Source organism: Copidosoma floridanum, unplaced genomic scaffold (genome assembly GCF_036245765.1).
Source record: "Copidosoma floridanum isolate Cflo_tuat_1 unplaced genomic scaffold, Cflo_Japanese_pri ptg000006l, whole genome shotgun sequence".
NCBI lineage: Eukaryota > Metazoa > Arthropoda > Insecta > Hymenoptera > Encyrtidae > Copidosoma > Copidosoma floridanum.
The window spans coordinates 13,203,167-13,224,426 of NW_028321883.1; the positions used below are offsets into that span (position 1 = coordinate 13,203,167).

A 21,260-nucleotide genomic window follows, 5' to 3' on the forward strand; every position below is an offset into this window, starting at 1 on the left:
AACGCTAAGCTGTGTGCCGGTTGGTGCAAATGCCGATGGCCAAACAACTAGCCTCCATTTAAAAAAAAAAATCAAGCAACGCTAAGTTGTGTGCCGATTGGTGCAAATGCCGATGGCCAAACAACTAGCCTCCATTTAAAAAAAAAAATCAAGCAACGCTAAGTTGTGTGCCGATTGGTGCAAATGCCGATGGCCAAACAACTAGCCTCCATTTAAAAAAAAATCAAGCAACGCTAAGTTGTGTGCCGGTTGGTGCAAATGCCGATGGCCAAACAACTAGCCTCCAATTAAAAATCAAGCAACGCTAAGCTGTGTGCCGGTTGGTGCAAATGCCGATGGCCAAACAACTAGCCTCCATTTAAAAAAAAAAATCAAGCAACGCTAAGTTGTGTGCCGATTGGTGCAAATGCCGATGGCCAAACAACTAGCCTCCATTTAAAAAAAAATCAAGCAACGCTAAGTTGTGTGCCGGTTGGTGCAAATGCCGATGGCCAAACAACTAGCCTCCAATTAAAAATCAAGCAACGCTAAGCTGTGTGCCGGTTGGTGCAAATGCCGATGGCCAAACAACTAGCCTCCATTTAAAAAAAAAAATCAAGCAACGCTAAGTTGTGTGCCGATTGGTGCAAATGCTGATGGCCAAACAACTAGCCTCCATTTAAAAAAAATCAAGCAACGCTAAGTTGTGTGCCGGTTGGTGCAAATGCCGATGGCCAAACAACTAGCCTCCATTTAAAAAAAATCAAGCAACGCTAAGTTACGTGCCGTGGGTACGAATACCGATGGCCAAGTAGCTAGCTAACCCTTCTTTAATCATCTACCCTGTTCCTACCCTAGTGCCTCGTTCTCAACCCTTGCTGTCGTGTCCCCAGGCTATTGAGCGAAAACTTAGGCCTAAATACAAAATTTACTATTACGCCGTCTTTGACGTAACACCTGCATTGGCCCAAACGATGTGCCTTGGAAGCTTGATGTTTTTTCCATTTAGGATGTTGATTGTGCAATGCATAAATATTGAACTGTTTACTTTTACATGAGCTCAAATTCTTTACAAGATCAACTGCGTTATCGCTTGGATGTTGGTGAAACATTTTACATCAAAATGTTATTAATAATAATTGAAAACTTTTGCTTTGTTTTACAATTTATTTCTTACCCTAAGTAAGGCTGACAGCTGTTTTGGCAGTTACGCCATTGTCAAAGGTTCAACATACACTGAATATATATATATATATATAAATATATATTTTTTTTATATTATAGTGTTTGGACCCCGTAAGAGGTATTAACACTTACTTTATTAAAAATATAATTTTTACATTTTTTGTTAAAAATTTAGAAATACATTACAGAGTAATTGTGATTTAATTGATATGGTGATTATACTACGAGATCGCATTTCTTAAAAAAATAACAAATACTTTAACACGCTGGAATATTTGGAGACGCAATTAAACTTTCGACATTGAAAGGTGGATACGTATTTATTTTTTGAAGATCATTATATAGGTTTGCTCGTTGTACATTATATAGATCGCAATTCCATAAAACGTGATTAAGGCTTTCTTCCTCATATCCGCATTTACATTTTGGATCAATTATTAAGTTTTTCCAATAGAGAGATTCCGCTAAGCTGTGGTGATTTGAGCGCATTCTGTTTATCGTGACTATGACCGAGCGTGTCAGACTCTTGTTGTGAAACCATGGGATTTTTGTATCATTATTGTATAGTAAGAAATAAAGTTTGCTTTTATGAGTGCTATCAATTTTCGTTTGTAAAACAGAGTTATTATAAGAATCAGATTTAATTTTTTCGAATAGATCAGGAAATAAGATTTGGGGCTCAGAGGGAGCAGTGGATGTAGTAGCAGTTTTTGCCATAGAGTCGACATATTCATTTCCCTGTAATCCCATGTGGGATGGAATCCAAGTTAATTTTATATGGTTGTTGGGGTTATTATGTATGTATTGTAAATATTTACTTTTAATATCGAGAATAAATTTATTTATTGAGATGTTTGTTTTGATAGAGTTCAAGCTTTTTATAGCACTGAGAGAGTCACTAAAAATTATATAATTATTATTTTCATGAACTAGTATGTAGTCTAGGGCTTGATTTATTGCAGCGCACTCTGCTGAAAAGATGAAAGACATTTTGTTTAGACATTGAGCATTTTGAAATTTTGTAAGTGGGCAGTAGCAAGCAGAGCCGACACTAGGAGCGTCTTTTACTTTGCTGCCATCGGTGAAAAGAGCTATACTGTAGTTTGCGTTAATATAATTTAGTAGTGTTTCGTCGGGAGATGATGATGATTTTAATACCGCGCCAAAGTCAGTATCTATTGGGAGAGTTGAGAAAACTGTAGTGAAGTCATAGCAGTAGGTGTTGAAGTTATGATTAGAGTGAAGTGCCATGTTAGAGCTTAGAAGAGAATTAATGCATTCGAAAGATAGCTTGTTTATTTTAGAATCGTTTTTATGAATATTGTAAAATTGTGAAATTATAGTGGAAGATTCAGAGTTAAAATTGCTGAAGGTTTTGACAAGAATACAAAGACATAAGAATTTGGTTCGCTCTTTAATTGATACTGACTTGAACTCAGCGAGAAGTATATTTGTTGGAGTGTTATTTCGAAATCCTAAGGCGTATCTGATTGCGGCATATTGAATCTTTTCTAATTTTTTTTTTGTGACCGAGTTCTTGGGGTAGTATACGAAACAGCCGTAGTCTATACGAGAGCGTATAAAGCTCTTGTAAAGGCCCATGAGGGTACTTGGGTGAGATCCCCACCAGGTGCCACGGAGAAATCTGATGATGTTCATGTTTGACATGCATTTTTGATGGACATATTTTACGTGAGCATTAAAAGAGAGTTGGTAATCAAAAATTATACCCAGAAATTTGATGTTATCACTAGAAATTATCTATTGGCCTTTTATACTGATTTTGGATTGGCCTGGGGTAATTTTTTTCTGTTTAAATGCATGAATTTTGATTTAGGTAGACAGATGCTGAGTCCAATGTTTGTAAGATTTAAATCTATAGTTAGGATGGGGTTTTCTATGATAGAGGTATCAAAGCTATGAGGCAGTTTTTATTGCTACTGCAAGATCATCTGCAAACTGTGATACATACAAATTATTAGGTAAGTTTTGGGTTACTGAAGCGACGTATAGCGAGTAAAGGAGTGGGCTTAACACTGCGCCTTGAGGGACACCTTTATGCAGGGTTCTGTAGTTATGTTTTTTGTCATCAGAAAATATGAATCTTTCATGGGTGATGAACTTTATGAACTTGATAATCTTGTATGAGCATCCTAGGTCAGCAAGTTTTTGGAGCAGAATGTCGATATTGATATGATCAAAGGCCCCCTATACATCCAAAAAGGCAGCCAGGACGCTTTGGTTCTCTTGGAATGCGTTTTCAGTGAATAGTGTAAATTTCAATAAGTTGTCGATACAGGAGTGGCTTTTACGAAAGATATGTTGGCTGTTTGGGATCCAAGCATGAACTTCTGCCCACCATTGTAAACGGTTTTTGATGATGGTTTCAAAGAGTTTACAAAATGCTGATGTCAGTGAAATTGGTCTAAGACCATTTTTATCTGGTTTTGGGATGAATAAAACGAAGACGTCTTTCCAGGATGCTGGAAAGAAGCCCTGGTTGTACATCTCATTGTAAATATCCAGAAGTATGAGCTTAAATTTAATCGGCAGTCTCTTAATGACTTCGAAGCTGACTCCGTCTACGCTAGGGGCGGAGTCAGACCTCTTGCCATCTAACGCTACGTTAAACTCGAGGAAGCTAAAGTTCGCGTCAAAAAATTCATTAGGAAGGCATGTTGGTATTTATTTTGGATCTGTTTGAGCCCAAGGGGGGGCACAATTTGTCTAGAGTCGAATTAAAGTTTTTGGGTTGTAGATATTCTGTAACATGGGCAGGTTTCACATTTATCCAACAGTTTTTGAGGATTTTGCACCTGTTCCATACGTAAAATAGATCAGTGTTAAAATTCAGGTTTTCTGTAAAATTTATAAAATCTTTTTTTTTCTTTTTTTTAAGAAGTCTTTTAAATTCAGCACACCGCTGTTTATATGTAATGAGATCCTCTAATTCAAGTGAAAATTGATATTTTTTATAAGCAGCACGTCGGAGTCTTTTAGCTCGGTCACATTCACTGTCCCACCTAGGAGCAGGGTTAATAAATTTGCGCTTGAAACTCGTTATTCTTTTTGGAGTACAGGTGGTTACAACATCTGAGATTATTTTGATAAATGAGTTGAATTTCAGGTGAGGTGCTAAGATTTCGTAATCAGAGGAGAGAAAATATAAATATTTTCCCTCTAGCTCATTATCAACCCTGTCCCAATCTGTGCGCATGAAGTGCAATTTAAATGACTTTTTTTTAAAGAATTGTTTATTAATGGAGATATCTATGAAGACAGGGAAGTGATCACTACCCCATGTCTCGTCATCGACTTCCACTGAATATATATAAACGGTATACTCGACAATGTATACATATGAAATTGATAAAGCGAGTATTGATAAACGATTTCCAGCGAACGGTAAAATGAAGAACGTACATGTAAGAAGCGTCGAACTAAATATAGTTATTAACGGTATTATCTATTATCAGTGACAGAGAAAAATTGAGTTGATCGTTAATTACGAACTTGTTTTGTCTCTTACAATCTCTATTGTTTCTAATAAATTTAACTTTAGGCTTTTAGGTGGATTATGCATACAATTTTATGTCATTTAAATCTGGAAAATGTGCACGTGAGATACAATGTTCACTGAAACCAGTCGAGTCCTGATTATTGTTAATAGATTTAACATGTTCATCAATACGTTATGGGGTGTTATGGGGTTGAAGAGCTTAAATTATACCGCGGTAACTGGGTTTTAATAGCTGAAGATTTGAACTACGCGCCAACTTCGGGACAACATGCCACGTTCGGGAGCAGTGGAGAGACACTGATTTCATTTCTAGTGTAATAGTGTATGTATAAAATATACACATACTTAGCTACTTACATGCGTTAGACATCTACGTGCACGGACTACTCGGAATAGTCGGAATGAAAGTAAAAAAGTGGGAGACACGCAGCAGAGGTATATACTGCCGCCAGAGCGAGCATCATCAGAATTTATATAGTCTTACTTGTAGTAGGTAGTACTTTTGATAAGCATATAACTAGTGAACTATTTTTAATTTACCTAGTCGTTGTGCTCGATAGATTCGCAAAATTATCTCTCTTATTTTCGCCTGCATTCCAATCAACTTTTTTTGCCATTTCACGTCAACATGCTCCGTAAGGTTAGTGCTTGAGTGTGTGTGGTCATACATTTTACGTTTAAGTATACCTATACATTGCTTGTAAGAACAACTTGTTCCAGACGTTGTTCATCAAGTAGGAAAATATGTGATTAAGAAGTACCTATACGTAACTAATTCTTTTTTTTTTTTTTTTTTCTCTTTTTCATAGCCGATTTATGCTCATACAACCAATAGAACTAAGTGCCTTGGGAGATACTTATTGACCTTGTATTTTTGTTTTGTTACATTAGATTGTCTGCACGCCACTACTCCAAACTGCCAAAAAATCCTTCTCGACGACTGTAGCTTCCAAAAATATTAACTTTGGTTCGTATACGTGTATATGTTGATTATTAACTTAGAATTTTATCTATACTGATAAAAATAATGATGACGTTTTCAAGCATAGAAAATGAAATCACGAAAATAGCTCTTATACTTTTTTGATCGTAATATCGTATGCTTTATGTAATTGCGTGATTAATATTCGCAAAGTTAAGATGAAATTAAATTTTTTTTTCCATACTTCATAGATTACTGTTGTTTGTTTGGGTTTTCGAGATTTTCATTTAAAAAAACTATTTTATCAATGAAATTTTTTTAACAAAGAAAATTTTTATTGGTCTGCGTGATAAAGAAGCTTTTCGGTATTGGTGGACAACACGATAATAGAGCATACTTTCGTGTAAGATAAGTATGTACTGAAATAAACATTAGAAAAATTAATTTCTAATGTTCTTGATAACAGCCACCGCCTTTTATTTACTTTTTACGTGTGCATTAGCCTATGTGTGTGTACAACATTCACTAGGCTCCTTCTGGTGTGGAACGAAAATGTATATATTACCAGAAGAGAGTTTAGTCACTGACGAAGTATGCTGGAGCGATTCCACAAAAATGATCTATTATGAAGTACTAAAAAAATTGAAAGTAGATTCGTTGTGCGCTATCGAAATTTTTAAAATTTTTTTTTATTATTTAACTTAAATGCGGGGTTAGTACAAGTAGAACGAGAAACTGGTATAGCATAAAGCAAGTTAAATATGTGAATACACTAGTAAGGATTTGCTCCTCTGCAAGTTTTATGCGCGTAAGTACCCTACGATGATTGAATATACTTACGATCTTGATGATATTCGCGACGAAATCTGAAATATGGGCAACGTGTTTACAACATATTGCACATATTTATTTATTCCCTAATATAAGTATTGCAAAAACTTGGTATAAATAAAAGCTCATCATCCTACATTAAACGTACAGTGGCCATTTAATTCGTTGAGCGGGGAATTCAAACATTTAATTTCCATTGGCTGATTCGATCATATAACCTCTTTTATTGGTAAATTTTATACTTTCCGCTCAACGAATTAAACGGTCTCCACTGTACTATGTATAATGGCTATATTGTGCAGAATTAATTGTTCCTCGTGATGGTACACTTATAATACAGTACATTTTTTCATTTTAGGTAATATTTGCGTAAATTTTTTCTTTTCTCAAAACCTTTAGGTATGCTTTTCGTGAACAAGTTACTTGCGAAAAGAAGTAGTGTTGTACATACCAATATGTGAGTTTTATTATTTTTTTGTTGCAAGATATACCGTATCGATCTAGTTGTGTGATAGTGTAACCGCTGTACCTGTAGATAATTGCTAGATATCGAATAATCGACTTTGAACCTCTGCTTCAACCGATCACACATTGATAAAAAAGGCTGTAAGTGCATCATGATATAATTATTAAGATAGGAAAACCTTCTTGGAAAAAACGCTTAAAAGATAGCAGTAAAAGGCTATCTTTTTCAAAACTATCATACGATGTGTAAGAAATTTCATTCACTTCAAGAAAAAAACAATCTTTTTCGTAGAAGACTCCGAGAACTATTGACGCGTCGTGTATTTATATCGGTAATAGTAATACTCTTGCGTGCAGTGAGTACCTAAAATTTCGGGCAGATGGTGCTACAATGTTAATTTGGTTCAAACACACCGAGCTCTGATAGATGCGAATGTGGCAAAGATTCCGATAACTTAGAACATATTTTTTGGCAATGTGATATATTAAAAAATTAAAGGACCGAAATGTTAAATAAGTTTTATAAAATCGGTAAAAATGATCCATTTTCCATAAAAAATTTACTAGCCAATTTAGAAGAACAAACAATCCCAATACTAGCCAATTTTATCGATAGTATAGATAAAAATATTTAATTTAATACCCTCCTAAATAGCAAGTAAGACATTTTGCTAAGCTTTATAAATTATTTTCTATACCAATAATATAATTACTGTAATTCAATCGATATCTTATCTCATATAACTGGATATGTATATATACTAGTGTATAATACCTAAATGGATCTCATTCTGTAATATTTTCATGTATACTACCTGCTCCATTTCGATAGAAATGGCTATGTAACTATAAGTTCAAAAGCCAATAAAAAAACTATTCAATCAATCAATTCAAACACACCGAGCAGCTTCGGTAACACAGTAATTTCGGTTGCTATGTGGTTCTTGTAGTTCCAGGGCTTGTAGTGTACCGTTATACTGTATAATCCGTATACCTATACCTACACTGAGAAAATATTACAGTAGCGTCTGCTGTGAGGTACTTAAGTATCGCTGATGCAACTAAAGCGATTATAGTCAAACTGGTGATACCGCTGTGGTAGAGTCTACAATTTTTTTGGTAGTGCTGACCACAATCTACTGCAGTTAACTGAATTAATTAGCTGAAATAACTATTATATAATAAAAACAACTAAGGTTTTAAAAACTAATTAATTTTTGGAGTAAATATTAAAATAATAATATAATGCTAGCAAAAAATGAGAGTTTATTACAATAGATATGTGTATTCAATTGAGGTAGTAAACACAAGATATGAGTTTGGAAATGGTTTTTATTTTAAACAATGGAAAAATTATGTTTACAGTTTTTACTTAGTACATACGTGATATGAATTAATTCTTTTAATTAAAGTACATGCATGTACATCTAGTGAATCTGAACATTTTTTAAAAATTACCTTGTATAAGGCATCGTTCGCATTTACCATATTTTCTGGTCGAAACAACGACAAATCCTTGTGGCAGTTCTTACCACAGATTTCGTAATAAACGCTACTGTAAAATTTTCTCAGTGTACTCTTCCCGATTTGGAAATGAGTACATGAGTGACGCTGGTGTCTGAATTCAAATTTCGAATCCCATTATACAGACTTACTTGACTCGCATCCCTGAGAAACTAATAACTTATGGGCATGTATAGTAATACATCATATTTAAAATAAGATATTTCCATTTTTGTGTAAATGCTTGATACAAAAGTTAAATGTGAGGTGGTTTTTAACTGTCCCATCTATGATACCGTAAACATGCGCCATGAACCTCGAAACAGCTTAAAAGGTGTATTTTATTTAAATCCGCTACTATTGTATTTAAAATATTATCCCTAAAGTCAATTAAAATTTTCAATTTTGTACTTTTTCTTTCTTTCTTGAAATAATTTTCAGTTTTTCGCTTTAATTTACCCCTTCTTTTGTCACAACATTTGCCATAACATTTACATTACACGTGTTATTATTTTACTTGAACAATAAAACGCAATTTTTTATTCTTACTCATCTAATCATCGCATATCTTATTTTTGTTTTTATCTACTAATACGATTAAACTTTATATTGACTGTCTCGTCTTGATTTGTTAGTTTCTGTCTCATTAAGAAATTACATTGTCTCAGCTCTGTTCCTATACTCCTTACTTGACCTTAAAATTTTTTTTAAAAACTTTGCCATAATAGCACGTTTTAGCTTTTATTTTCCCCCTTAACATTTTCATTTTACCGCACAATCGTTTCACTCTTTTCTTCTGCACTCGGCACTGATTCATTGATTTCCTCTATACCCACTTACTTCAAGTTAGTTCCATGTATATATTAAAGTTTTTTCTTCTACTGTACATGAATTACACATACCATATTTGTATCATTTATACCTTTACCTACATTTTTATACTTCATCCTTGCCCTTCTATTGTGTGGATTGTCCACTTTTCTCCACTCTGATTGGATCTTCTTTTTCATGCTTACGAAAGCAATTGTTTTTTATCTTTTTCTCGATTATTACTAACCACACTGAATTTCTTTCATACATTTCCCTTTTTATCATTCTATTCCCTACTCTCAGACACGCAGTGTATAACTTAGGGCTGCACAAGATACCAAGAGTAATCTTGACATTATCTTGTCTTATCTTTTTAAGACGATAATCGAGACAAAACACAATTTAGAGCTTCAAGACAATATCAAGAATATTTTCCAGAATATTTATAAGGGCAATTTTCTTGAGTAATTTTATATAGCTGAAAATAATTAAATATTAAATAGTTATATGGACACAAAATAAACGTATACATCTCATTCATAAAGGAAATATAAGAAATATCAAAAAATATAATGATCATAGATTTATTACATGAATTTAGTAAATAAATACATTTAGTCAGTATCTTACCGAATTATTACAGTTAATTGATCTACATTACAACTTTAAATAAATAAATAAGTGATTGTTGAGTACCATTATAATGTAACATAAGAAATATATAACGTGGGAGTAAATTACTAATCAATAATTTGAAAATATAATACTGTACACATAAACTTTGCAAATATCCAACTTTGACTTATTGTCTCTGTAACCTAACACCCAACACTGCCCTCGTCTACAAGTTCACATCGCAATACATGTACATGGAGCTATATTATATCACCGGTTGTATTTATTTACAAAACTGACTTCTTATCAGTGAGAGAATTTTTTTTTCTTTATTCGTTGAGCAGTCGATCATTGAGGGTTCTATAATTTTACATTTTTGCAAAAATTTAGAAAATCTCGTTTTTTCGAAAATTGAGTTAAAATATTTCAACATTTTAGTGTTGGTGTTTTCATACGATTTAAGTACTCGACAGGAAAACCTGCAAGTTCTGCGAAAAAATCTGCATTACAACTTTTCGGAGTTCCTGCGTAATTTTCTTACTAGTAATACTTACTGTGAAAAATAAAAAAAATAAAATTATTAAAAAAAAAAAAAAAAAAAAAAAAAAAAAAAAAAAAAAAACCACAAATTTTTTATAGAATGTTAAAAGTGTGATATAGTACCATCAACCTACTCAATTGATTTAATTTTTAATTGCGTTATGTACACGGTAGTTTCTTTGATACTTGAATAATCGACGTAAAAAATTGGATTCATGAGTTGATGCATGGTTTGAAAATAAAAAAATAAGATTTTTTGAACAAAAATAAGCTAACGCAACTGAAAAGACTCAAAAATGTATACATGTCATGTATAGACACATTCAAGAATTATTCATTTTGATCAAATTTTCATGATATTGTATTTTTTTTTTTAATTATTCGACTGCCAAAGTTCTCCCTGAGTTATATTGTTATAATGTAGTTCTATTTCAATTCATGATTCAATTACATTTCAATAAGATCTGTTACTTTCTCTTATAACTAAATAGTGTTAAAATACAATTTACGAAGTTGAAAAAAGGTGCAAATTGTCTTTCTTTCTTTATGAATTATGAATTATCTTTGATTGTAAACGATTGCATGTACTTATACCGAAGATGTCGAGTTTGCTCCCATATTAAGAAAATACACATATCTGTATCAAATTAAGGCCTAATTAAGAATTGCTTGAGTTAGTCATAACCTTGAATGACCTATACAATAATGTTTAGTTCGTACGCTACTTAAAAGATATTATCTCATCTTTTTTGGTGTTCTTAATACCAATGTCAATAACTTGAACTCACTTCAATTAATTGTATATTCGATGTAGAGCACACAATTAAACACGAAATATCTACGTTTACTAAGTGTCACTGCATCACTGAGCAACCTAATTTTATGAATCCAAGAAAATTTCTTTACCCTCATTCCGTTAAATATTTTCTTTTAATTAAAAATAATTTAGTCGATCCAAAAAGTATTTCATGCAATTAAATAAGAAATTCATGATTGAAAAAAAAAAGAAAATTTTAATTTAATAAAATTTTATTTTTAATAAACTCAAATTTTTTTAATTACAAGAAAATACTTAACGGAATGAGGGTAAAGAAATTTTCATTGATTCAAAGAATTGGGTTGCTCAGCGTGATAATTGATAATTGATTTTAAGATAGCACTTTTTTAATTACTGCGTATGACACAATTTTACTACAGCAGTTATCTAAGCTATTAAAATAAGTGGCCTACGTATACTCACCTTCAATAAAAATATCGATAAAGTAAAAATTATCTATTGATAAATTAATTTATGAATTTAATTGTTGTAAACATCATTAGTAAAGCTTTCACAATGTGCTTACATTTTCCTCTTATTTTAAGTGTAGCTATCATTAACGATTGTTGCCATCATGTAAAAAGATGATTCTTTTTGTTTTAGAATTAAATGATACCCAGAAAAATTTCCAAGAGCTTGCTACGAAATTTACAAGAGAGGAAATCATCCCAGTGGCTGCAGAATATGACCGAACTGGAAATTACCCTCGGGAAATTGTTAAGAAAGCTTGGGAACTAGGTCTTTTAAATCACCATGTACCTCAGAGCATTGGTAAATGCGTATCTTATTATTTGCTTGATGATTATTATTCGAAATGTAAACCAAAAAATAACTGTTTAACCATCAATGAAGTATTTCTTTGTTCTATAGAAATAAAAATATTTTTGCATTATATTTGTACCATATAATAAATCAATAAATTACGATTTTTTTTTTTTTTTTCTTTTTACAGGTGGACTGGGATTGAATATTTTTGATGGTTGTATTATTAGCGAAGCTATTGCTTACGGATGTACAGGTATCAAAACTGTGTTGGAGGCATCTGGACTAGCGGTATGTATATGCATGAATATACAACTGACAATGTAATTTTTGGCTTTTCAAGAAAATTTATTTAATATTGAATGATTTTTGTTTTTGAAGCAAACACCGGTTATTTTGGCTGGAAACAAGGAGCAACAGAAAAAGTACCTTGGCAGGTTACTCGAAGAACCTATAGTCGCTGTTAGCATGATTTATTGTTTATATACTTTAGCCTTTAAGCTTAAGCCAAGTGGAAATTCTTACAGATTTTTTCCACTTCATTTTTTCAGGCATACTGCGTGACAGAACCAGGTGCGGGATCGGATGTTGCCGGTGTCAAAACCAAGGCCGAAAAAAAAGGCAAGGAATGGATACTCAATGGCACCAAAATGTGGATCACTAATGGAGGCGTTGCAAGTTGGTACTTTGTCTTAGCTAGAACAAATCCTGACCCAAAAGCTCCAGCCAGTAAAGCTTTTACAGCATTTATTGTTGAACGGGAGTGGGAAGGGGTGCAGCCTGGGCGCAAGGTGTGTAAACAAGGATTTCAATTATTTTTTCACGATTCTAGTTCATTATTTAATAAGCAATTAAAGATTTGTACTAAGGAAAAGTAAAATCTAAATTATACAAGCAAATAAATTAATTAAGGAGGTACCACACCAACTACGTTAGTCACGATGAGTGTGCGAGAAAGGGATCCGATTTTTTTACACTTTTAGGTTAGAGGCGTGTGATCATGTCCTATCTTCTAACATTGTAGTTTTGTTGGCACTTCAGAATTGTTATTCATTTCCCTTCAAAAAACCAACCAATGGATATTTTTTTTTTTAGAGATATTTTAAACAGGTTTTATAGCACTTATTGTTACAATTTTATTAAAATTTATCCATTAATTCCATCAGAATTTTAATAGAAAAAAGAAATTTTTACAATTTTTCATAAAAGGCCATGTTGAAATTTGAAAAATTGTTTTTTTTTTTTTTTTTTTTTTTTTTTTTTTTTTTTTTTTTTTTTTTTTTATGGGTTACCGCGACAGCCTACTGGCCTAGTCACCGGGACCACCCACTCATCACGTAAGTGTAGGGGTGTATTGCCGCACCCATGAAAATTTTTTTTATTAATTTCTTGGTCCAAAACGAATCAGAGGTCTTGGAACTTTACTTATTACTATCTATACTCTATTTATTATCTTATCGGCCTATGGACTAGATCTCAACAAAATCCTTCCGTTAATTCCTTATGCTACGGTATCTGCTTAAAATAAATTTTTTCTTCATTTTTGAAGTTTGAATGTTGTTGAAAAAATAATTTTTGTTTTGTCCAACTAGATTAGTAATTTTCTACATACTTTTTGGGTCGTTAAATCAGAAATTGTAATCAGAACTACTAACTCAAGTCTTCGGTGTTATTTGAATCCATATGATTTCCAATGGCTCTGTCAAAATACAAGACCTGGCATGTGAACTCTGACAAAAAAATAAATGATTAGTCTAGTCCAAAAAAATGAAAAATTTTTTGTAGAGCTTGTGATACACTATTCAAGAAATGTTTTTTTCGTAATCATTATGTGATACAAGTATTTACTTTTAAAACTACACTTATCTGGCTTTACTTTTTCCTCGACTTTTTCACAACAACATATGATACTATTCATAAAAATAAACTGTTTCATGTTGACATTTTATACAAAATATTAAACAATAATGTAATTACTTATGTTTAACTGCTTCTAGGAAATAAACATGGGACAAAGAGCTTCCGATACTCGTATGGTAACATTCGAAGACGTCAGAATCCCAGAAGAAAATGTATTAATTGGAGAAGGGGCTGGATTTAAAGTCGCTATGGGAACATTCGATAAAACCAGACCTGCGGTAATATTATTTAAGTATAAATACTTTTAAAAGACTCATTTTTATATTAATGAAGAATGAAAACCTTTTACGAGCGTATTAAATAGTCATTGCAATCATCATTAATCTAACATCAATACAGTTATGTGGTAATATTGTTTTGACATTGTGACAAATTGCATAACCACTGGGGTGTGATATTTACGGTAGCTCCTTGCGAGCATAACGATTGTAATATGTTTAGATTCAGTACTACACGTGAGCATCAACAGTTAGCAATAATTATTTGATAAAAATGATATTCCGTAACTTTATTTTTTTGCAAAGTAAAAATTAAAGTATATCCAATGAAAATTTAACCCTTTATTTTAATCTTTTACAAGCCCTACTAGATCAACTCATACGCCCACGAAAGATATATACGTACAAGCATCATGAGTACAGTGGACGAGCTTTTTCTCACGTCTTATGGCTCCTTTCGGCCTAATTATATTACTGTACAAAGGGGTTAACTAGTATCATTGCTTTCCCATGCCCTTATCCCATTTTACAACTAAATGATCTCATTTGATGCCCTGTGGCGTTAATGTTCAACTTTTTGGCTCTTCATAAAAGACGCCAATAATTTTAGACGACATAGAGAAAATTGTTGTTTCGCTACCGATACGCATACACCGTAAACAAGTTAAGCATTTTGATCAGAATGTCAAGATTGTCGAGAAATAGCGTTCACCCTGAGTGTAGTTGTGAAGTGTTTCGGTCGTTCCACAACGAGTCATTTTCCATCGTTTTTGCGTGTAATAAAAATCATCCAATGTACCTACTGATTTAAGGTCGCTTGTGGAGCTGTTGGCTTAGCTCAAAGAGCCTTGGACGAAGCAACCAAGTACGCTTTGGAGCGCAAAACGTTCAACAAGCCGATTGCCGAGCACCAAGCAGTAGCTTTCATGCTGGCAGACATGGCGATTAGCATCGAGACGGCGAGACTTTCCTGGATGAAAGCTGCCTGGGCTCTCGACAACAACGACCCAGCTGGATCCATGTTGGCCAGCATTGCAAAGTGTTACGCTGCAGATGTGGCTAACAAGTGTGCAACCGATGCGGTTCAGGTGATTGAAACTTTTTTATCTATGATACATCTTGCCACGAATACATCAATTGCATTTTTTTATGATTTCCATTACAAGTATGTTGATTAACATGCAATACAAGAAAATATTAATCGTACCTTTGTTCCTAACTGTAGACATATGGAATTCCCTTCTCGTGCACGTTAAAAAACGTTTCAATTTTCAATGATAAGTATTTCGATAAGTAATTTTTTAATTCGCAAATACTATTGACTGATGATAAATTTTTTTTTTTTTTCACTTTGATGGAGTACGTCCATTATTTTTACATTGCTAAAAAAATACCGTGTAAATGTACTTGACTTATATATATGACTTATACATGATATCGTTATTACCGTCATTAATATTTTTCATACTTTACCTTTTGTCTCAGCCAAGGATATTTCAATGAAATCGTAATTTTAATTTCATTTTGAAAAAACAAAGAATGATTGTAGTGATGGTTCATAAACCGTTTATTTTTACGCCCCTCGGATGTTATTTAAATTATAACCACGTGATCTCAGCTTGAACTAATCACATAACGTATAAACGGCTTCATTTGAAACTATTTCTATTTGAAGGTAGGATACTTCCTAGTCATAAAATATTTATTACAGATATTTGGTGGGGCTGGCTTTAACACCGAATATCCAGTAGAAAAATTAATGAGGGATGCCAAAATCTACCAAATTTATGAAGGAACAGCGCAAATTCAAAGATTGATAATTTCCAGACACATTCTCTCCAAGTTCAAGCAAGCAGAAAAATAAATGTCTCTAATACCGATGAACACGATATTATGAACTTTAGAGTTATTATATGTAGTAACTGCAGTGCTCAAATATCTATTTTTTAATACGAGAAGTTACTTAATATAAACATTTTGTATATTTTTTTTAATGCCACACATTTTTGATATACAAATTTTAAAGATATCTTGTTTACAAATGTCTTACAATGTTGGAGGAATTTTATAAGTATTTTATAATGTTAATGTTAAAAAACCGATTGTTTAATATTTTGTAACAGAATAAATAGATTTAAACAATTTTTAAGGGATTTATTTGAGAGCACCGGCTACAACTGTACCTACATTGTGTAAAAAAAAAGTTACCTGTGAAAGAAACTGTAATTGACAATCTAGTATATACGATTTTTAAAAAAAGTCTAAAATTTCAATTACCATAGTACATGCATAAGCCTGTCAAGAAAATTCGTTTACCATTTTTTATCAAAATGACAGGCTACATTTTTAAGCATCAATTCAGTGAAATATAAGTGTCACACGGTATTGCATAGCACACGCAGCATATTTGGCCTGTTTTTCTTGCACATGTGTTAATAAGTCAAAAAATTATGTGATTTATTAGAAGCCGTAGAGTTTTTTAGTTCGTTAAAAACAGAGCAAGTCTCAATGTTGTTATTTGTTTGTCTAGTGTTTGTATTTGTCTTTAACGTTACTCGGAACTTCAACTCTGGACTTTCCTGTACGGACATCAAAAGTTCACCACAGTGTACGAGGATAAGGGTATGAGTAGAGCTTAATTATGTTGGATAGTCTACGATTTCCGAGATTCACCGTCTTACGTGGATTTGCATTAAATTAAGGACCTAAACTGACTTCAAATCTTATTTTTGGCAAAAGGACAACCGCAGAAAATGAAAGTTTTTACTTATTTTTCTTTTTTTTCTAATGTTTAGTTGTAAGAGATCAACCAAAGAAGTAAAAGTTTATTATTATATCATTATTTGTTTTACAAAACATTGCTTAGTGAAAAAACACAGTTTAGAAAGTGAAGTTACTTTCTGAAATGCTAATACGTTGTGAAAAAGTAACCTTCGAGTACACTTCAGGTTCTTTCTCTTTATGTGTATCGCTTTATGAAATAATTGTCATCAATACATATTTCTAAAATGCTAACATCGTTAAAAGAAATCACAAAAATTTTTATCAGAATTTACAAAAATTCACAACTACTTTTATCTGTTCCTGAAACATTGCTACATCGTTTCAAAATAATTACATATGAGTTAAGATGTCATCTCTAAAATAATGCTTTATCGTAAAAAAAAAACTACAGTTATTAAAAATTACTTTAGCTTATTTCTGGGGCGTTTATACATAGCCAAAAAGCAACAGCAATGAGCAAAAGACGGTAACTTCAAGACGTCCAATAGTTAGTTTTAACTGTCAACTTTATACGTAAAAGTTTTTTGCAATGTTCCAGCCATTCCGGGAATCACTCTCGACCTTCATCACGTGCACTAAATTACAAAAATAAATATCATCAACATAAATACAACTGATGAATTCAACAAAACTCGCAGTTTACAGTACAGCAAATAAGATATCGAATCAAAATGAGATTGAAACATTGCGAGCAGTGCTTATACACTGAACACAAGAAACTGTTAAAAGGGCATGAAAATTTAATAATATTCAATTTAAATACAAACGTTGGATCGATAAAAGTTTTGTAATAATTTTTCGAATACTCTGTGTCTGTCTATTGATTTTATCAAGATGATCCTGGATTTTAAGCATTTCAGAAAAAAGTATTTTTTTATGATATTCAAGTTTTTAGTACTTTCAAAGATTAGCCTTTATAAAATTTTTTATAGTTTGGGTAGTAAAGGGGATAGACAACATTTTTATTGTTTTTGTAGTCTGTTGCGTCGTTGCCCAACTTGAAGAAAGAATTGAGATTGTTGCGTAAAAATATGTATGGTTGATATTCGATTGTGTACAAAGTTGTTGCACATGTTTATTTGTTGTACAAAACCTTTAATCTATAAATTTCTTTTAGGAGAATAATTATTTGGTATTAAAAGCTCATAAATTAATTTATAATTTTTCAATGGAAATTGTTCAAGAGCTTATTTTGCACCGTAATCGATAAAAATATAAATAATACTTATTTTATGTGTAGGTGGATGATGGTGGAAATTAGAAGATATCCTCTGGAATATATACGGGTTTGCGATACCAGTTGGTAATAATAGTATTATCAGGTTGGATAAATAATTACAAGTAAATGGAGAAACCTACTTTCATTTTCAATACAGTTTGTTGTTAAAATCTTTGTTAAAACTGTTGAAAACGCCTACTAGGTACCATGTAATCAATTTTGTTGATGGAAAAACACACAAGGACGTCATGGATATCTCTTACAAATACTTTGTGGTTAAATTTTAAATCCCAATACTTTGAATTTTCTAATACTTACTCACTTCTAAAACGCGCATGGCCAAGTCATACCTATACGGTGGGGCTATCTAGGCTGCTCATGGCGGTACCGGACACTTGTGTATAATATTTATTGTTAAGCTGGAAATGAGTGGTATTTAATTAAAAAATGTATCACTTTAAAGCTCATTAAAAGAGAGAATGATTAAATTTTTTAAATATTTCCAAAATGGTCGTTTGATGCAGTCCGTGATAAAACTTTCACTGGAGTTAGTAAATAGGCTAACGACGTATAAACGTATATGGATGTAACCAGGAGGAATAATGTAATTTTTAAATGTATTTCTGAAGTTGATACTATTTTTCATACATAAATCAGCGTCAGGAATATTTTGCTGAAGAAGTGTGGATAAAACTTTTGAGTAAGAACGTTGTTATAGTCATAGGTACTCCAGATTGCTTTTGTTTGCTTCTAAAACGTTGCGAAATTAGTAAAAATCGATGCTTTGAGCTGATTTCGAAGATTTCTAAAACGTTGCGACATCGTTAAAAAGCAACTACATAAGTAATTAAAAGTTACTTCCATTCATCCCAGGACGTTTTCTATGGTATGAAAAAGCAACTACAGATACTTTTAGTTGCTTTTACAAATTATTATCTAATAGTTGATTAAAACGTTGACTTTAATTCGAAAAGTAACCGTTCTAACATTACACTTGAACAATTAACGTAATCACTCAAGATGCAACGCGAGAAAACGTAATGCATTACTTATACCTAGCGTATGACACGAGTTTCATGAATTCCTCATAAATGTAATAACTTTCCCTGGCATGCATTAACATTGTTCCAATATAAGCAGAGTATTACGTATTGCTGTAAATACAACTCACATGAATATATTTAAAGCTATCATAAAGTAAGTGCAAATGTATCACGTAAAGTCATAACACTATTATAAAAAAATTTATATATATATATATATATATATATATATATATATATATATTCCCATACTATAACAATCTATAGATGTAAGAATGAAGATGATAGGTATGTCACCCTCACGAAATAGCTACATTTTTACGATGCATACGTGTATGTACGTATGTGTATAGACAACAATCCGCGATTAGATTATTTTTGTAACATGTTGTTTCAATCTTTTAATTAGTATTACTTTCTTTAAATTTGCCACTTTCCATGTCTACATCTTTTAGTTTTTTTCATTCTTGTATTTTCTAGTAACTGCAAAACTACTTAAGAGTTATATAATATCTCCTCTTGATTTCTGTCTTTCTACATTTTTATTTCGTAATTTTTTTATTGTTTTCTTTGTCTTTAAATTATTACTATGTATCATTGTCCACTCAGAGTTTGTACACTTTTGTCTCTCAGTCTCTACAGTCCTGCGACTTATTCAGTTCGGATGGACCCACCAAAGTTCATTCAATATATTTTGGCCTGCTGAACATGACTTTTGATGGTGTATTACTGTTCAACCAGTCAATTTTTTACCAACAAATTGTTTCAACAAGTAAAAAATATTCTTTTTTCTGATTCTGTTGCTAATTTTGGACAAAAAGTTTTATACATAGTAAAATCGTAAAATGTATACCATTCTCGCAAAATGGAAAAATGGATTTTTTACGATTTTCGATGTCTCATTACAGAAAGCTGGTATTTTCATTATACATTTTTTAAGACTAATTTTTTTCTTGGTGTCCCTAATCTTCTGAGTTATTGACATTATACAGTGTTAGAATATAATTGTTTAATTAATTTCCGTTGGTAAATAAACAGAATTTTTATTTAGTCACGCAAAAATTTTACGAATATACATACTTCACATAAAATATTTTTTTCGAAATGAGCCAAAGAATCGGGACAAAATTAGTGAGTCAAAAAAACAATATTTTTAATTTGCTGAAAAAATTTGGTGACTGCACAAAAAATTGGCCAGTTGGAAAGTGACCCACCATCGCAAATCGTGTTTAGCAGGCCATAATACAACATGTTGTATCGTGACTTTTTATACCGGGAAAAAAACACGCCATAATTACGCTGTCTTTCCGATAAGGCTTGGTGTTAATCTTTTGAAAAAAGAAATTTTAGATCGACAATGTCTTAAAAACCACATGATCAATTTCATCCAAATAGAGCTTAATTGTTTGTTCATGTACTTTCATGCTTGCAGCACTACTTTTAATTCAAGATACAACAACCTTACGTATAGTGGTCGAGACCGGACCACACCAGGATCATAAAATGCACAATATTCGCCAACAGGTTTCAGGAGTGGTATTCCGTACTTAACTAGTTTGCTATGTACATCAGCCTATGCTACAACATAAGCTCACACAGTGAAAAAAAGTTACGGAATACCACCCCAGGCTTAATCAGTAGAGACGAGTAAGTACGCGAAGCAGCGGCTGAAGATTGAGAAATATAGGCTCTCTAGTCTAGGTGCGGACTCTTCTGCGACGTGCGAGCAGTTCAATATCGAGATGATATTTGTATATTCTCCAAATTCGGTGAGCACGAGCACGCCGAGGGCACCCCTTTCCTTGCCCGCCGCGAGCCGCAAAGCTTGGACAACACCAGCGTTCCGTCGCAGGCTCTGAATAGTGTAAGGCGCCTAATAAATACATACAGGTATACCTTACCGTTAGCTTGCTTGTGTTCGCGCTCCTCGATTGCGTTGAATAAAGCGTGAGACGAGAGAAAGACAGAAGATTAGAATTAAGAAGCGCACGCGCGTTCGCTATTACGATTATTACGAATATTACGATATCACGAATTACGAGAAGAGGCCGAAGAGCCGCTGCCCATGCCGTGGAACCGCAAGCATGCGCGTGCAAGTGAAGTGGCCTACAGACCTATATTTACATC

At 32.7% G+C, this 21,260-nt stretch overlaps 1 protein-coding gene across 1 annotated transcript; it reads left to right on the forward strand.

Annotated features, from left to right (window-relative positions):
• The first annotated feature begins 5,113 nt into the window (after nucleotides 1-5,113).
• Nucleotides 5,114-16,229, forward strand: LOC106640522 (medium-chain specific acyl-CoA dehydrogenase, mitochondrial). Its single transcript, XM_014354593.3, has 9 exons — nucleotides 5,114-5,324; nucleotides 5,576-5,651; nucleotides 11,791-11,958; nucleotides 12,140-12,240; nucleotides 12,331-12,411; nucleotides 12,501-12,740; nucleotides 13,947-14,087; nucleotides 14,900-15,175; nucleotides 15,799-16,229. Exons 1-9 carry the CDS (start codon nucleotides 5,313-5,315, stop codon nucleotides 15,949-15,951), a joined length of 1,248 nt encoding a protein of 415 aa, XP_014210079.2. The 5' UTR covers nucleotides 5,114-5,312; the 3' UTR covers nucleotides 15,952-16,229.
• Nucleotides 16,230-21,260: the final 5,031 nt, after the last annotated feature.